The sequence below is a fragment of the Gigantopelta aegis genome, chromosome 8 (genome assembly GCF_016097555.1).
Source record: "Gigantopelta aegis isolate Gae_Host chromosome 8, Gae_host_genome, whole genome shotgun sequence".
Lineage (NCBI taxonomy): Eukaryota > Metazoa > Mollusca > Gastropoda > Neomphalida > Peltospiridae > Gigantopelta > Gigantopelta aegis.
The window spans coordinates 22,539,929-22,559,345 of NC_054706.1; the positions used below are offsets into that span (position 1 = coordinate 22,539,929).

Genomic DNA, 19,417 nt, shown 5'->3' on the forward strand with positions numbered 1-19,417 from the left:
AGGGGCGGGACGTAGACCAGTGGTAAAGTGCTTGCTTGATGCACGCTCGGTTTAGGATCAATCCCCGTCGGTGGCCCCATTGGGCTATTTCTCGTTCCAGCTAGTGCTCCACAACTGATGTCACAAAGGCCGTGGTATGTACTATCCTGTCTGTGGGATGGTGCATACAAAAGATCCCTGGCTACTAATTAAAAAAGAGTAGCCCATGAAGTGGTCACAGCGGGTTTCCTCTCTCAATATATATGTGGTCGTTAACCATATGTCCAACGCCATATAACTGTAAATAAAAAGTGTTAGAGTGCGTCGTTAAATAAAACATTCCTTCCTCCTTGTTCACCATGTGTTTCAGCCTCCAGTATTCTGCTGTATCACAACACTAGCCATCGTTTTCCTCTTTCTTTCAGTATAGAAAATTCCTCCTATGATCTGGTGAATCATCAAGGAGGTGGATCAGGCGGGTATCTTGAGCATGTGATCAGACACGCAGCAAAGGAAATGTATGGACACAGCTTACAGCATGTAGAGTATAAAATATTAAGGTAGGTTTTAGTAGCAGATAAAGAAAAAAACAAAACAAGATGGAAAAAAAACCCCCAAAAAACAAACCCCATAAGATTTTCAAATACACACACAGGTTTACACCCATGTCCATCTACCGTGAAACACCTAAAGTCCAGACCCTCTCTAAAATGGAATTCTCTCAACACTGGACATTTTCCATGATCCCGTGATTTTCGCATCTTTTAACACTGAAGTTTACCTCTCTAAACCGCAAACCTCTCTAAACTGAACACCGGAGGATCATTACAGCCTCAAAGTGTTCTTCAAGTGTAAAGTGTACCTCTGAAAACTGGACATCCAAACTATTATTAATCATTATGGTACCACTAATGGCTCTGAATATCCCTCTGCAAACTCGGCTAGTGTAATATGCACCAATCTGATTAAAATAAGCTCTACTGGTCTACCAGTTATTAACCAATGGAGCTAATTTTAATTAGATTGAATATGCGCATGTTCGGGTCAGCCGACAGAAGGTTATAGCCGTTACATATTGGCTGGGCACAGCTGGCAAATCGGGGCCGTAGCTAATGGAAAAAATTATAGAAAATTAAAGAAAATCCTCTTCTTAACCGTTTACGGTGTTTTAGACTATATTAATTACTCAGTTGCCGCCATATTGGACTACAGGCTGGTAGGTACAGGGTTCGCAGCCCGGTTCCGGCTCCAACCCAGAGTGAGTTCTTAAGGGCTCAATGGGTAGGTGTAAGGCCACTACATCCTCTTCTCTCTCACTAACCACTAACCCACTGTCCTGGACAGAAAGCCCAGATAGCTGAGGTGTGTGCCCAGGACAACATGCTTGAACCTTAATTGGATATAAGCACGAAAATAAGTCAAAATAAATAATAATGACAAACATATCTCATTACTTGCTGCAAAGATCAACAGAATGACAATGAATTGAATCCATTGTCTTCATGTATTGTTTAAATTTGTTTTCTGTTTAAAAGACATTTATTTAGCAAAATGAGGAGTAACTGGTTTTGCGTGGTTGAATAGATGTCAGTGTCGGTACGTCCAGCGAAACATCATTGTGTTGAACTATCACTCGATGATTAACTTAAAATCATTATACAGAAAGGTATTCTGAAGATTGGCAGAGAACAGTTTCATTCTGTGCAATCAATCTTTGGTTTGTTTCCAATTTGAGGGTGGTATCTAGCTCAATTGATAGACCCCTTGCCTGAGGTGCTTTGGTCATAGGATTGAAACATCTCGGTGGACCCACTGGGTTTTCCCCTTCACAACTAGTTCCCTATGACCGGTATATCAAAGGCTGTGGTATGTGCTGCCCTGTGTGGGAAAGTAAATATAAAACGGTTATTTGCTTCCAATGGAAGTATTTGGTGGGTTTTTTCCTTTGCAAAATGTCAGCTCTCAAATATTTGTTATCAATAGTCAATGAATCAATGTGCTATTATATAAATAAACTTTATCGTACCTGCAGGCATATGAACAAGAAAATACAAAAAGAATCTTGCTCACAGCTGAAAAGAGTCGCTTTTGGTGGAAGTAGGGTTGTTTCTCAATACTTTACTTTAAATGTGGACTACATTTGACACAATTAACTGCTACTTTATTTTTTTATTAGGATGACATTTTTGTTAAAAACAAATAATGAATTAAATGTTTCCCTCTGTTTTTTTAGAAACCAAGATTTTCAAGAAGTCACTCTTGAACTGGAAGGAAAACCAGCAATAAAAATGGCCTTGGCATATGGATTTAGGAACATTCAGAATATTGTGCAGAAAGTAAAGAGAGGAAGAAAAGTTCCGTATCATTTTGTTGAGATTATGGCCTGTCCATCTGGCTGTAACAACGGAGGAGGGCAGATACGCCCAGCAGGGGAAGAAACTCCAAAGGAATTACTGGGAAGAGTTAGTGAACTTTATTCCTCACTGAAAACAGTAGAACCAAATGATGTCACTGGAATTGAGCAGCTGTACACAGAGTGGCTTGGTGGATCAGACTCAAACAAAGCCAGAAAAATGCTGCATACAAAATACCACGAAGTGGAAAAAATGACAAATGCACTGACAATCAAATGGTGATGTGAAACCGATAAATTATTTGATATAAAATGTAAAATTAAAAGAGTTTCTTCTTCTTAAATACAGTGGCATCAAGTCATCATCTTTGAGATATTGTATGTGTGCAGTTAAAATACTGCAATTGAAATCAATGATTTCTAAAATAATTGCTCGCGTCTGGTTAGGATACAGCTTTACGGTTGGAAAGGATGTCACGACAACAGTTTTATGTGTGCCAGTCGTATTGGGCTTTTCAGTGTGACGAAATGGGTAGGTGGGGATGGGAGGCCAGCCTAACCAAGCCACAAAAACCAGCCATACGGCTGAAACCTAATCTTTACCCATCGAGAACGCTGGGTGAATTCGATGACTTAACCACTGTTTGTTTTTTGCATCTGAATCGCAATATTAGCCATTTAAAAACTATTTAAATGATTATTTTGCATATTACTTTAACCCAAGGATGTTTTCATTTTGATGGCTTTAAAGGCACCAGATCCCACCGGTTAAGTGTGTGGGGGGGGGGGGGGGGGGGGGGGGCACTGATCAGGTTCCAAGACGTCAAGAGGGATCTGGTATGATCCACGTACATTTTTTTAATTGGATGTCTTTCAAGTGATTTTTTTGGGCATTTGAATCGCAAAAGTAGCCATTTTTAAACCACAGTTTGTCAACTATTTAAGGATTACTTTTCAAGAATATATATATATATATTTTTTTAATCCTTTAGTTTGCCTTAAAGCACCAGATCTCATCTGTTAAGTGTGGGGGTGGGGGTGGAGGGTAATGATCAGAGTCGTTAATAAGCGTTTGGGGGGGGGGGGGTATGCTTTCCCCAAAATATTTGAAATAAATAAGCAAAATAAGCCATTATTAAACAATGTTTTATTATTTTAAAAATTATTTTGCATAGTATTATATATAAAAAAGAAAGCTATAGTTTGTTTTGTTTAATGACTTCACTAGAACACATTGATTTATTAATCATTGTCTATTGGATGTAAGATAGAATATTTTGGGTGTTTTAATTATTATTTAGATAGCCTTAGACCTGATTTCTTTTCATCTGAATAGCAAAATTACCCATTTTTGAGACGGTGATCTGTTACTCTTTTGAAGTTTTGTTTCTGTTACTTTTTGTGTGCTTGGAAGGGAAACGTCGTTTGGAAGGAGACAGCCTGCGTACGTCCAGGGGAGAGGGTTCAGAGGTCGACCTCCCCTCCCCCTTCTCAAGCAAATTTTCTTTTTTCTTTTCAATACATTTTCCGGAGGAGCATGTCTTCAACCTCACCCCCCACCCCCCGCATACACTTCGCTCACCAATCTAGACCCGCCCTGCTAAAATCCCTGCACACGTGACTGGACAGCTATAGGTCACCTCATAGAAATAGTTTTATATTATTGTGTATTATTAAGTGAAGTTATGGAAGACCTTGTGTCATCAACTACATACGCAAATGGTCATTGTTCAACAGGGATAGTGTACTTGATCACTATATTGCACTGGATGAGTTAAAGACCCAGAGGCTTTAAATACAGCAACTTCACTTATATGTTTGGTTAATAACAAACAAACAAACGACAAAAATAACAACAAAACAAAATGGAATACACCCTGCTGTATATAGGTTAGTGTTTCCTCGCACTAGGAACATCGGATTCTGGATGTGTCCTTTGTTCGTTAACCATTGCTATTCTACATTTTTCGCGGTGGTTCTGACGACGGTTAGAACAAGAAATTATTAGATGATGAACCACTATACACAAGCTGTTATGGTTATTTTGACGTTGGACATTGTGGTTAGAAAGAAAGAAAGAAGTGTTTTATATAACGACGCACTCAACACATTTTATTTACGGTTATATGGCGTCAGACATATGGTTAAGGACAACCCAGATTTTGAGAGGAAACCCGCTGTCGCCACTACATGGGCTACTCTTCCGATTAGCAGCAAGGGATCTTTTATTTGCGCTTCCCACAGGCAGGATAGCACAAACCATGGCCTTTGTTGAACCAGTTATGGATCACTGGTCGGTGCAAGTGGTTTACACCTACTCATTGAGCCTCGCGGAGCACTCACTCGGGGTTTGGAGTCGGTATCTGGATTAAAAATCCCATGTCTTGACTGGGATCCGAACCCAGTACCTACCAGCCTGTAGACCGATGGCCTGCCACGACGCCATCGAGGCCGGTTTGTGGTTAGAAGTCACAAAGATAAGAAGCGAGGAAGCCCGTTGCCGCCATACCTAGCCTACTACCGAATTTTAACAAAATATATATTCACGGGTCTTCATGAACATTACAGATTTATAGTGTCTTCAGGGACATTATAGACTAGGTGTATGCATGCTTGAATTTGATAGTATATGGATTTTTTTTCTTCAAAAAGTGGGAGGTCCATAGAGCCCCCCCCCCCCCCCCCGACTACCCATTCCCCTCCCCTCCCATCGGCTACTACGGCCCTGGTAAGTACTAAAGGAAGTTTGAACAGCTGGTTGACGTCGTAAACAAAACGTCGGAATACGCTAACTTTAGTGATGCAAGGGCTTCAATTCAATTTCAATTCAATTTATTGCATAATAGCAAACAAACTGGTGTCAGCAAACATAATAAAAACATAAAATAAATTAAAAAATAATGATAATAAAAACATATTAAACAAACAAACAACAAAATACAACATCAATAACACCAGTTATTATTAATAATAATATTAATGTACAGGCCAGACGGAGTCAAAATTTGTATTATATTTATAGGAATAAAATTATAGACGAAGGAAAATAAATGTTTGTTTATAGGCTCGTAGGAACATGTGGACGAAAATGCACGTGGTTTTGTTTGTTTCTTTCTTTTGTTGTTTTTTTTAAGAGAGAAGCAAACACAAAAATCGGTCCTTAGAAACGATATGAGAAATGTTGGGTGGGTGATGGATGGGGATTCTCACATTTTAAAAATAAGGTAGTAGTTAGCTCCCTGAATACCAGGCCTCGTGTGTGTGTGTGTGTGTGTGTGTGTGTGTTCGTGCATATGTGTATGCGTGTGCGCGCCCCAACCAATGCGCAGCGCCCTGTAAGATGGGTCAACTACAACACTGGATTCGCAATAAAACATTTTAAAATCGCTTTCAAGTATTATTACCAATTAGTATCCTACAAAATAAATAAGGCATGGCCAGTTAATATCATTAATTTTCTGGCCATTGTGGGATTTGACTGGGGCATTCCAACAATATGCCGCATGGCATCCCTTTAAATTCGAGCCCCGGTGAACCCGTGGCTCACGAAAAGGGTCTGCTTGTTTGTAGATTAATAATTCTGGCAATTATAATAATGATGACAAGATGATATTTGATTATTAAAATGTTATCAACAATATTACTCTTTTTAAATACGTTTCATTATAATCTTTCAAAATAAGACAACAAACAGAAAGCTATTGAAAAACTATTTTTAATATTTTTCCAGAGCTAACATGATCTCAATAAAGTTTAAAATAATATAATCTCAGACTTAAGAACACGAAAATTAACCACCGACAAGACGTCATTTAGAATGTTACAGATGTGCTTCTGTTGCGTCCGCACGACCAGTGTATAAAGATGGTGCTAAAAACATTACGTTATCTGAATTTATTCAACAAAACGAAGCGATACTCAAGAGATGTTTCTTAACTATGCACAGTTGACGATCACTTTGTTTAATATTTTTTTTAAAGGAAAAAATCAATTTGTTAAGCCTTCTGGTCCGGTCCACGTTTTACCAACACCCAACGCTAACACTTGATGTTAATACTGATAGGCATTACGTTCAAACCAGTGAATAGTTTGTAAAATAATTTTTTTTTAATGAATTGATTCTTAATTAACACAATTTATACACTAAAAATTACATACAATTGTTATGAATTATGAATACTATTCACTACAGTAGAGGCACAAAAATGTAGCATACCTTTTGCAGATCGAATATAATAACTGAAAACAAATTCTAACATCAGGACAGATTTTCAAAGTGTGTGTGTGTGTGGGGGGGGGGGGGGGGGGGCTAATTTTTATGGTTGTATAAAATGTGTTGTGCGAACCCCCAAAGCCCGATAAGGAAAATTAAAAAATATTAACCCCCTTCATAGCGATTTTGGCAATTTTGAAATTTACACCCAAAAATTAAATAGTGGGCCTTTAAAACTTTGATGCGCATCTCTAATTAATTAATAAAGACAATTCAACTCATTAAATTTGGTCGCTACATTAGATCGGGTGGTCAAAAAGAATTAGATAAGATCGGTGGCCTGACTCGAGATGGAAGGGGGGGGGGGGGGGGGGGGTAGAGTTGACATACAGTTTTCACTCATTCGGAACACTTTGGTCGATATTGGACTGTTGTAAGGTCTCATTCGGAACATCTCGTCACGATTTCTCAGGTATCAGCCGAGATGTTCCGAGTCCGAAGCACAAACGCTGTTAATTAATAGTGTCATAGTTCATGAATCGACTCGGGAGACCAATTTCTTATTTAAAAAGCTGGTTATCATTCACATCACAGCTATAGCAGTAGACATCACAAATGTCTGTTTGCGCATTATACAGCATCCATTGGGCTATTTCTCGATTGCACTACGACTTGTATATCAACGGTCGTGGTATGTGCTATCCTGTCTGTGGGATGGTGCATATAAAAGATCCGATCCCTTGCTGCTAATTGAAAAAGAGTAGCCCATGAAGTGCCTACCACAGCGGGTTTCCTCTCAATATAATATTATATGTGTGGTTCTTGACCATATGTCCGACTCCATATAACTGTAAATAAAAAGTGTTAGAGTGCATCCTCAAATAAAACATTCCTTCCTCCTTGTTCACCACGTGTTTCAGCCTCCAGTATTCTGCTGTGTCAGGGGCGGGACGTAGACCAGTGGTAAAGCGCTCGCTTGATGCACACTCGGTTTAGGATCAATCCCCATCGGTGGCCCCATTGGGCTATTTCTCGTTCCAGCCAGTGCTCCACAACTGATGTAACAAAGGCCGTGGTATGTACTATCCTGTCTGTGGGATGGTGCATATAAAAGATCCGATCCCTTGCTGCTAATTGAAAAAGAGTAGCCCATGAAGTGCCTACCACAGCGGGTTTCCTCTCAATATAATATTATATGTGTGGTTCTTGACCATATGTCCGACTCCATATAACTGTAAATAAAAAGTGTTAGAGTGCATCCTCAAATAAAACATTCCTTCCTCCTTGTTCACCATGTGTTTCAGCCTCCAGTATTCTGCTGTGTCAGGGGCGGGACGTAGACCAGTGGTAAAGCGCTCGCTTGATGCACACTCGGTTTAGGATCAATCCCCATCGGTGGCCCCATTGGGCTATTTCTCGTTCCAGCCAGTGCTCCACAACTGATGTAACAAAGGCCGTGGTATGTACTATCCTGTCTGTGGGATGGTGCATATAAAAGATCCGATCCCTTGCTGCTAATTGAAAAAGAGTAGCCCATGAAGTGCCTACCACAGCGGGTTTCCTCTCAATATAATATTATATGTGTGGTTCTTGACCATATGTCCGACTCCATATAACTGTAAATAAAAAGTGTTAGAGTGCATCCTCAAATAAAACATTCCTTCCTCCTTGTTCACCACGTGTTTCAGCCTCCAGTATTCTGCTGTGTCAGGGGCGGGACGTAGACCAGTGGTAAAGCGCTCGCTTGATGCACGCTCGGTTTAGGATCGATCCCCGTCGGTGGCCCCATTGGGCTATTTCTCGTTCCAGCCAGTGCTCCACAACTGATGTAACAAAGGCCGTGGTATGTACTATCCTGTCTGTGGGATGGTGCATATAAAAGATCCCTGGCTACTAATTGAAAAAGAGTAGCCAATGAAGTGGTCACAGCGGGTTTCCTCTCTCAATATATATGTGGTCCTTAACCATATGTCCGACGCCATATAACTGTAAATAAAAAGTGTTAGAGTGCGTCGTTAAATAAAACATTCCTTCCTCCTTGTTCACCATGTGTTTCAGCCTCCAGTATTCTGCTGTATCACAAAACTAGCTATCATTTTCCTCTTCCTTTCAGTGTAGAAAAGTCCTCCTATGATCTGGTGAATCATCAAGGAGGTGGATCAGGCGGGTATCTTGAGCATGTTATCAGACACGCAGCAAAGGAAATGTATGGACACAGCTTACGGCACATAGAGTATAAAATATTACGGTAGGTTTTAGTAGCAGATGAAGAAAAAAACTAAACAAGATAAAAAAAAAAACCCAAAAAAAAACCCCATAAGATTTTCAAATACACACAGGTTTACACCCATGTCCATATACCGTGAAACACCTAAAGACCAGACCCTCTCTAAAATGGAATTCTCTCAACACTGGACATTTTCCATGGTCCCGTGATTTTCGCATCTTTTAACACTGAAGTTTACCTCTCTAAATCGCAAACCTCTCTAAACTGAACACCGGAGGATCATTACAGCCTCAAAGCGTTCTTTAAGTGTAAAGTGTACCTCTGAAAACCGGACATCCAAACTATTATTAATCATTATGGTAGCACTAATGGCTCTGAATATCCCTTCTGCAAACTCGGCTAGTGTAATATGCGCCAATCTGATTAAAATAAGCTCTACTGGTCTACCAGTTATTAACCAGTGGAGCTAATTTTAATTAGATTGAATATGCGCATGTTCGGGTCAGCCGACAGAAGGTTATAGCCGTTACATATTGGCTGGGCACAGCTGGCAAATCGGGGCCGTAGCTAATGGAAAAAATTATAGAAACTTAAAGAAAATCCTCTTCTTAACCGTTTGAGGTGTTTTAGACTATATTAACTACTCCGTGGCCCCCCCCCCCCCCCCCCCCCCCCCCCCAATAAAAAATCCTAGCTACGGCCCTGCAAATAAGAATTAAGCAATTAAAGATCAGTGGACAGCTTTGATATTTAACTACCTAGTGTATTAGTTGTGTATATTTTCAGCTTTGTTGTAAATTTAGTTAAGACCGGCTGGGTTAGCCCATAGGTTTTGGGTTAGGTAATTTTAAATTACGAATGTAACTGAAGGCCCTTCACAAATATGTTCCTTGACAAACATAACCGGCCTCAGTGGCGCAGTGGTTAAGCCATTGGACTACAGGCTGGTAGGTACAGGGTTCGCAGCCCGGTTCCGGCTCCAACCCAGAGCGAGTTCTTAAGGGCTCAATTGGTAGGTGTAAGGCCACTACATCCTCTTCTCTCTCACTAACCACTAACCCACTGTCCTGGACAGACAGCCCAGATAGCTGAGGTGTGTGCCCAGGACGCTGAGGTGTGTGCCCAGGACAAGATGCTTGAACCTTAATTGGATATAAGCACATAATAATAATAAAATAAATAATAATGACAAACATATCTCATTACTTGCTCCAAAGATCAACAGAATGACAATGAATTGAATCCACTGTCTTCATGTATTGTTTAAATTTGTTTTCCGTTTAAAAGACATTTATTTAGCAAAATGAGGAATAACTGGTTTTGTGTGGTTGAATAGATGTCAGTGTCGGTACGTCCAGCGAAACATCATTGTGTTGAACTATCACTCGATGATTAACTTAAAATCATTATCGAAGCCAATATTAAGGTCATTAGATGACAACTTTAGTGTAGAAAACTCAACTGTTGGAGATACCATCAAGAAACAATGCAAATGAACACGTGCGAAGACCGGACATTTGATTCGGTCCCATGGCTGTCCGGTTTAGAGGGGTTTCACTACATTGTTTCTCCGGCTTAAATTAGAAGACCATAAAATTACACTGTACATTTGGGGTGTTATATGTATGTTAAATTGAAACTTTATATCTAAGTAGAAGTATTTTTCACCATTGATGTTCATCAATTTTTTTTCTAAGCATTAAACATCCAGATCCCCACCCCCACCCCACCCCTTCATTATACAGAAAGGTATTCTGAAGATTGGCAGAGAACAACTTCATTCTGTGCAATCAATCTTTGGTTTGTTTCCCATTTGAGGGTGGTATCTAGCTCAATTGATAGACCCCTTGCCTGAGGTGCTTTGGTCATAGGATTGAAACATCTCGGTGGACCCAATGGGTTTTTCCCCTCATAACTAGTTCTCCATGACCGGCATATCAAAGGCTGTGATACGTGCTGCCCTGCGTGGGAAAGTAAATATAAAAAGGTTATTTGCTTCCAATGGAAGTATTTGGGGGGGGGGGGGTTCCTCTGCAAAATGTCAGCTCTCAAATGTTTGATATCAATAGTCAATAATGAATCAATGTGCTATTAAACAAAACAAACTTTATCGTATCTGCAGGCATATGAACAAGAAAATAGAAAAAGAATCTTGCTCACAGCTGAAAAGGGTCACTTTTGGTGGAAGTAGGGTTGTTTCTCAATACTTTACTTTAAATGTGGACTACATTTGACACAATTAACTGCTACTTTATTTTTTATATTAGGATGTCATTTTTGTTAAAAACAAATAATGAATTAAATGTTTCCCTCTGTTTTTTTAGAAACCAAGATTTTCAAGAAGTCACTCTTGAACTGGAAGGAAAACCAGCAATAAAAATGGCCTTGGCATATGGATTTAGGAACATTCAGAATATTGTGCAGAAAGTGAAGAGAGGAAGAAAAGTTCCGTATCATTTTGTTGAGATTATGGCCTGTCCATCTGGCTGTAACAACGGAGGAGGGCAGATACGCCCAGCAGGGGAAGAAACTCCAAAGGAATTACTGGGAAGAGTTAGTGAACTTTATTCCTCACTGAAAACAGTAGAACCAAATGATGTCACTGGAATTAAGCAGCTGTACACAGAGTGGCTTGGTGGATCAGACTCAAACAAAGCCAGAAAAATGCTGCATACAAAATACCACGAAGTGGAAAAAATGACAAATGCACTGACAATTAAATGGTGATGTGAAACCGATAAATTATTTGATAAAAAATGTAAAATTAAAAGACTTTTTTCTTCTTAAATACAGTGGCATCAAGTCATCATCTTTGAGATATTGTACGTGTGCAGTTAAAATACTGCAATTGAAATCAATGATTTCTAAAATAATTGCTCGCGTCTGGTTAGGATACAGCTTTACGGATGGAAATGATGTCACGACAACAGTTTTATGTGTGCCAATCGTATTGGGCTTTTCAGTGTGACGAAATGGATAGGTGGGGACGGGAGGTCAGCCCAACCATGCCACATTTGAATCGCAAAAGAAGCCATTTTTAAACCACAGTTTGTCAACTATTTAAGGATTATTTTTCAAGAATGTTTTTTTTTTTTTTTTTAAATCCTTTAATTTGCCTTAAAGCACCAGGGTCCGTGCTTATAAAACTTAAAGTCTAGACTTTAGTAAAGTCCAGACTTTAACGTAATGCTATTTGAATGGTGTTGCCATGACGTTAAAGTCTGGACTTTATTAAAGTCTAGACTTTATGGTTTATAAGCACGGGGACAGATCTCATCTGTTAAGTGTGTGTGTGTGTGTGTGTGTGTGTGTGGGGGGGGGGGGGGGGTTAATGATCAGAGTCGTTAGTCGTTTTAAACAATAATGTTTTATTATTTTAAGAATTATTTTGCATAGTATTGAAACGGACTATGCCCGTACTTGATCAAATACAAAACGCAGTTGAATTGTAAATGTTTTATTTACAAATTAACACGGCGGAAATAGTTGCTTCGCTAATTTATAATAGGCTGCAAATATTGTCAGGTTCAGAATGAATTTATATAATTATAATATTCTGTAAGTGAAGAAATAATTATTAAGAAACAAGAAAGTATTCTTAATTGGCTGTTCTACAAATAATAATTATGAAATAGCGAATATTTGCAACCTATTTCCGGGTTCTTTATGGTGGACTGGGTATGACGAAGATACACTGAGAATGACGTCATGTACCAGCGGACACGTAGGCAGTCAGTCACGTGGTACACTTCCACCCGTATAAAAGAGGCGGAGCACAGAGCTTTCGCTGGCTTGTGGATTCCCCAAGTCCGAAGACACACGGGAAGGACTTAGAACCAGCAGGAATGGAATGGTCGCCAGTACACAAGGAAATGGGATGCAGATATGCATAGGAAATAAACAATTCATCGCTTATATAAAAAGGACGCACAGTACGAAAAGGCGCATGGTGCATAGGAAGCGCAGTAGAGCGCACAAGGCTGCAACAGAGGCGCAAACGAGCGCTCAAGGATGCAGTAGAGGCGCATAGGAGCGCAAAAAGAGCGCACGGCAAAAAAGGACGCAAAAGAGTGCACGGCGAAAAAGGGCGCAAAAGGATGCAGTAGAGGCGCATTTTTTTTTTTTTTTTTTTTTTTTTTTTTTTTTTTTTTTTTTTTTTTTTTTCTTTCTTTCTTTCTTTCTCACTAAGACAGGATCGAAGTCGCAGTAACCCAATTGGCTAATTAACCAGCCAATCAACATCGTTAGATAATCAACCAAGATAGGACACCACTAATTATTGCCTATTTTTTTTCAGCACTCATTGGTCCAATCCAGCCAATCACGGATCAAGAAGCCTACTATACCTAACTGTAAATAAACTGCACGAATTTGTCTTTGCACCCGCACCATGTTTTTTATTTTTTTATCACTGATGCATTCCATCCTAGCTAACTAAGGTAAGTCAACTAGGGTTCCAGAAGCAAAGACATGCAGGAAAACAGATACCCAACTATCCAGATAGTCTGAAGACAAACCAAGTAAGCCTACTAAAATCCTATATTTAGGGGGCGGGAATCAAAATTCTTCAAACTAAGTACCTAGATCGGTGCATATATGTATACAATTGCTACTTGCCACCGTTAGTTTCGTTTTATTGCATTGGTAATAAAGTTAAGTATGCCAAGCACTAGGCTTTTAAAGCAATACCTACAGTGCTACACTATAAGGGTTTAACCCTTCAAATTAGATAGCTAGGCTAGTTTAACTCCCCCTCCGTCATTGTATTCAATGCTATACAAGGACGGAGGGGGATGGGTGGTCATGAATGACCGTTGAACTCACTAGAATAGGGACTTAAGACAATAGGTACAACCGTAACACAAAACTAGGATTCACAAACAGACTACACGCTCACTGCATCAGTACACAGGGTGCATTGACTAATGATAACAATGTACCCGCCCCCATTTAATGGTCCAGCACGTACTCTAATAAGGAACCGGACAAAAAAATACCGTTCCGAGTACACAATTGCAATGCACCCGGGGGAAGCTGAACAAAAGAATATCGGCCTCCCCCACCCAAACACCCAATACTTGCTGCTGGTAATAACATGGTACTTGGTGATGCCTCGACCAGAAGCGGTCAGGCCCTTTATAAGGGCCCTATGGGCAACCACAGCATCGTAAAGGTCTAAAATGAACGAGCTACTCTCGATTCACTAATATCAAAACCTATATTAGCTTGGCCATTTACCTTTCGACCGACCGTTCAAAATTGCGCCAAATTCACTCAATCAAAATTGCGCACCCTTTTCTCTTTGGCATTTAACTGCTCCATTCAAATTCCATAGCACCACCACCACCCCCACCCGCCTGCTACCGATTTGATCGGGCTGCTGGTGCTCACTTGCACCTGCCAGTGCAGGCGGTCCCTCCCCCCCCCCCCCCCCCCCCCCCCCCCCCCCCCCCCCCCCCACCTTTCCTGTCATGGACGGAGGAGCCGGCCAAGGCCGGCTCTTGTGCCCACGACAGGCGTGCGCTACAACAGCTTGTTCTGAATGTGCACGTAAAACCCTATGACATGACATGACATGAGCTTTCGCTCATTTTCCCGCCGATACTGTTAGGAGTAACACGTGAGCTTAAACCGGATAGACTTAGGAGCTGTTTTGGAACTTTGGACTAAGATAAGTGAACTTAATTCTTATTAGCTTTTGCATTTTGAAATTTTGTGTTCATATTTTCAGAATAGACGTAGATTACTATAGTTTTGTGTCATTTTTTAATACTGAATTTAGAGTGTTGGGCTGCATAATTATTTTAGCATTCCTCCAATACTTGAATAACCTAAATCTCTGTAGCAAAATTCTTGAACAACCGAATATAAAAAATGGAAGCCATTTCAGTTAACCCCACAGTTAGCCAGGAGCAAGGGCCTAGCCCCATGATTCCCGAGAGTAGCCAAGTAAGCCAGGTGCTTGATAGTAATGTAGCGACGGACTCACCTAAGTCCCCTATCCCCCCACCCTCACCACTGACTAAGACCACGACCACCAAACCACGGGTCGCCGACGTGGAGGCGTATTTCGTAGGTGCGGGCACTGACCAGTACATACACCCGGACGTTGAGTTTGTCCCCACGTGTCCCAAATTGCGGGCGGTCGACCTAGCAATCAAGTTGGCCCTCCGATCTGCCCCCGATGGCACACCCAACACCCCAAAAAGTGCCACCAAACGATACCTAGAGATAAGCTCAGATGAGGACGAGGAGATCGAGGTGGTGAACGATGTTCACCCTGAAGTAGAGTTAAAGAATAAATTTCAGGTGCTAGGGAAAAAACCCCATGCTACTAAAGCACTAAAAAGAGCAAAGAAAAACAACAACCCAGCCCCCTCACCCAAAGCCGATAACATTCCAGGCCTTAGACAAGTCTTATTCAACGGTAACAACCCAACATTGTACCAGTACATTTACTGGAAACAGGCCATAACTAATATGCTGGAAGAAAAATCAGAGAACAATATAACAGACGTGTTGTACCACACTAGGCTGTCAAATGGTGATACCTTTATTAAAGGCGAGGAAGAGGCGCTCAACAACCTGAATAGTTTATTCAAAATAAACGCCGATCCTCACTCTGAGGAACCGGCTATGGTTAGGTTAACAACAGTTTCTATTCCACCAGGGACCAACCCATCTTTTATCAACGCAGCGGTCACACCAATGCCGAAAACCCCAGCATAGATTTAGGGGCTAACATACATGATAGGCTAAACATAGCATTCAATACCCCCAAACCTTCCTGTCGAAGGAAAATAAACTTTAGCTTAAACTGTGACCAGGCCACCCAAACAGGTTTAGCCACTTCAAACGGCTCGAGCCAGACAGTCGCTACGGATCCGGAAAGTACAAAATCCGCCGTGAAATCAACTCCGACAGTCAGTCCACAAGTAACAAACGCGGATTCGAACAAAGGCACAGAGCCCTGCTTAAAAAAACCTCAACAAAGCCAGAGTACGGAACCCACGGCAGATGTCTCAGGAGCTATGAAAATCACCGCGTCCGCCGCAAAAACAAAGATAGGCAATCCCTCTCCCACTAGCCTGGCCACTGAGCCTCAACTAATCTCCACGCCCTCAAACAGCCAGCCAATTGTTATTACACCATTTAGGACTGTCAATAACAAGAAAAACAACAAACGAAAAGTCAGGAGCCCTGAATTAATTGTTAAAATACCAACTGCTAAGGATTTCGTAAAAAATCTAAATGTTGAACAGCCAACAAAAAAAACTAAAAATGTAGGACCAAGCGAGGCGCCCAAAACCGGTTCACAGCCAGGTCCCCAAACTCCAGGGCCTTTCTACAAGGAAATTCCAGTTAAAGCTGGGGGACTCAGACAGTCCCAACCTCAAATTAACAGGGAACCCCCAGCCCCCGCCACAACAACTGGAAACACCCCAACCCCTCTCAGCACCAAGTGGATTATCAAACTAAATCCCCTCCCAGCAGAAGCGACCACATTGAACACGCTCAGAAGGGATAACCCACACTTGAACCTGAGGGAGGCGACCACTTGGTCAAATGGGTATGTCTTAATAGCTGCTTCAATCAGCAATACTGACCAGCGCATATGCGTTCAAGGGCGCCATTACCAGCTCACGCCCTATGAACGTAAGCCCAGTAAATGTTTCCACTGTCAGCAGTGGGGACATAGTGCGGCTAAGTGCCGCCATCACAGAGAACTTCCCACCTGTCACAGGTGTGGACAGAAACATGAAAGATCATCACGCAACTCACCCTGTACCAGACCTGTGCAATGCCCTAACTGCCTTAGCCGGCACATGGCTCACGACACCAGATGCCACCACTACCAGAAGGCGCTTCGCAAATTAAACAGAACTAGCGAACAAACAAATAAACCAGGCAACCAAAAAACTTTTAGCGTTAAGTCAGTTCCTACAGTTAATCAAAACTGCTCCTATGCAGAAAAACTAAAAACCAACTCACCGTCAGAAGTTAGTGAACTCAAATCCATCATTCAAACTCTAGTACAGGAGATATCAACATTTAAAGCTAGCCTAATTACCACCAAAAATTAACCTAATTAAATCTAAAAATAACTAAAAACGTAAAAAACATCAGGCCAGCGTCATGGGAGACAAGTCTCCATACGCCCCCGCTAATAATTCAAACATAGGAAATAAGGGCCTTAGCGTTCTCCAGTGGAACGCTAAAGGCCTCCATTCAATGGGACATGGTGCCGAACTCATTCAACTCATTAGCACTAGCAACATCAAGCCAGATATAATTTGCCTGCAAGAAACTTGGCTAGGAATCGGCACTAAAGATAAAAAAAAAAAAAAAAAAAGTATTTAAAATTCCAGGATATACAAATTATTATAAAAATAGAGAAAATAGTACTAGAGGTGGAATAGCCACTCTAATTAAAAATACCATACCGCATACCGAAATTAAATATGATTCTGTTAATAAAAACTTAGAAGTCCTAGGACTTACTATACAAAACGATAAAATGCCTATTGATATCATCAATGTTTATAGCCCACCTGGAACAGCCCATAATCAACTAACGTTAAGAGATTACAATAAACTCATAAACTCAAACAATAACTTAATTCTTGTAGGAGATTTTAATTGTCATAGCACACTGTGGGGAGGTCTGCACTCCGACGCACAGGGAGACATACTAGAGGAATTCATCAATACACACAATCTAGTATGTCTCAACGATGGCAGTACTACTTTTATACATGACTATCTGGGCACATCCGCCATCGACCTAACTATCACCTCTAACAATATAGGTGCAAACGCCCAATGGGAGGTGTTAGAAGCTCTCAATAGCGACCACCTCCCCATTCTAACCAGCTATAAATGTAATACTACTTATACAGAAGAAGAAAAATGTATACCTAAATTTAAATTTAATAAAGCTAACTGGGCTGGCTTTACAAGCGACTGTAGCAAAATTAAGTTAGAAAATAGCCTAAACATTGACGACGCCACTAATAAACTTACTAATAAAATAATAGAAATAGCTGAAAAGAATATTCCTAAAACTAAACCGTTCAATAAAAATAGACCAGTTAACTGGTGGACGGACGAAATTAAATCCAAATGCGGCTTTAGGAACAGGATGCGTAAACTTTATAAAAAAACAGGGAAACAAGACTATCACACTAAATATAAAATAGCCAAAAACGAAGTAGGTAAGCTTATCATCAATGCTAAACAAGCCAGCTGGCATAAATTTTGCGGTGAAATTAACAATAGAACATCCATAAGAGAAATGTGGAAAAAAATTAAGGCTATTCAAGGACAACGCGCTAATTCCACAGTCCTTCAAAAACATAAAACAGCAACTACTAATAAACAAAAGGCCGACCTTCTCCACGTAACATACACATGCAAACATGTATGGAAGTAACCCAGGCAGTAACTTCCAGCAATGTTCATGTACATCCATTGTAGAGGTACCCGTGACATACACATGTAAACATGTATGGAACTAACCCAGGCAGTAACTTCCAACAATGTTCATGTACATCCATTATAGAGGAACCCGTAACACACACATGTAAACATGTATGGAAGTAATTACCCAGGCAGTAACTTCCAGCAATGTTCATGTACATCCATTGTAGAGGTACCCGTGACATACACATGTAAACATGTATGGAGGTAACCCAGGCAGTAACTTCCAGCAATGTTCATGTACATCCATTGTAGAGGTACCCGTGACATACACATGTAAACATGTATGGAACTAACCCAGGCAGTAACTTCCAGCAATGTTCATGTACATCCATTATAGAGGAACCCGTAACACACACATGTAAACATGTATGGAAGTAATTACCCAGGCAGTAACTTCCAGCAATGTTCATGTACATCCATTATAGAGGTACCCGTGACATACACATGTAAACATGTATGGAAGTAACCCAGGCAGTAACTTCCAGCAATGTTCATGTACATCCATTATAGAGGTACCCGTGACATACACATGTAAACATGTATGGAACTAACCCAGGCAGTAACTTCCAGCAATGTTCATGTACATCCATTATAGAGGTACCCGTGACATACACATGTAAACATGTATGGAAGTAAGTTCAAGTAACCCAGGTAGTAACTTCCAGCAATGTTCATGTACATGTCCATTATAGAGGTACCCGTGACATAAACATGTAAACATGTATGGAAGTAACCCAGGCAGTAACTTCCAGCAATGTTCATGTACATCCATTGTAGAGGTACACGTAACATACACATGCAAACATGTATGGAACTAACCCAGGCAGTAACTTCCAGCAATGTTCATGTACATCCATTGTAGAGGTACCCGTAACACACACATGTAAACATGTATGGAACTAACCCAGGCAGTAATTTCCAGCAATGTTCATGTACATCCATTATAGAGGAACCCGTAACACACACATGTAAACATGTATGGAACTAACCCAGGCAGTAACTTCCAGCAATGTTCATGTACATCAATTGTAGAGGTACACGTAACATACACATGCAAACATGTATGGAAGTAACCCAAGCAGTAACTTCCAGCACTGTTCATGTATATCCATTATAGAGGAACCCGTAACACACACATGTAAACATGTATGGAAGTAATTAC

General features: G+C 40.6%; 2 protein-coding genes across 2 annotated transcripts in view; both read left to right on the plus strand.

Moving 5' to 3' along the window:
• Window positions 1-2,658, plus strand: part of LOC121379182 (cytosolic Fe-S cluster assembly factor narfl-like) — a 20,984-nt gene extending 18,326 nt beyond the window's left edge. The window contains exons 6-7 of the mRNA XM_041507681.1: window positions 405-539; window positions 2,213-2,658. Of these exons, the coding sequence (XP_041363615.1) occupies window positions 405-539; window positions 2,213-2,615 (538 nt within the window). The 3' untranslated portion in view covers window positions 2,616-2,658. The remainder of the gene's footprint in view (window positions 1-404; window positions 540-2,212) is intronic.
• A 3,170-nt stretch (window positions 2,659-5,828) lies between these two features.
• On the plus strand, window positions 5,829-11,499 carry LOC121379544 (cytosolic Fe-S cluster assembly factor narfl-like). Its single transcript, XM_041508187.1, has 3 exons — window positions 5,829-5,898; window positions 8,604-8,793; window positions 11,097-11,499. Exons 1-3 carry the CDS (start codon window positions 5,829-5,831, stop codon window positions 11,497-11,499), a joined length of 663 nt encoding a protein of 220 aa, XP_041364121.1.
• Window positions 11,500-19,417: the final 7,918 nt, after the last annotated feature.

What these genes read in the sequence shown, in the direction of transcription:
- LOC121379544 (XM_041508187.1), top strand. Translation starts at nt 5,829, where the DNA reads ATGCCGCATGGCATCCCTTTAAATTCGAGCCCCGGTGAACCCGTGGCT. An exon ending in CGAAAAGGGTCTGCTTGTTT is followed by an intron (nt 5,899 to 8,603) that starts GTAGATTAATAA and finishes CATGTGTTTCAG; the next exon opens with CCTCCAGTATTCTGCTGTAT. An exon ending in ATAGAGTATAAAATATTACG is followed by an intron (nt 8,794 to 11,096) that starts GTAGGTTTTAGT and finishes CTGTTTTTTTAG; the next exon opens with AAACCAAGATTTTCAAGAAG.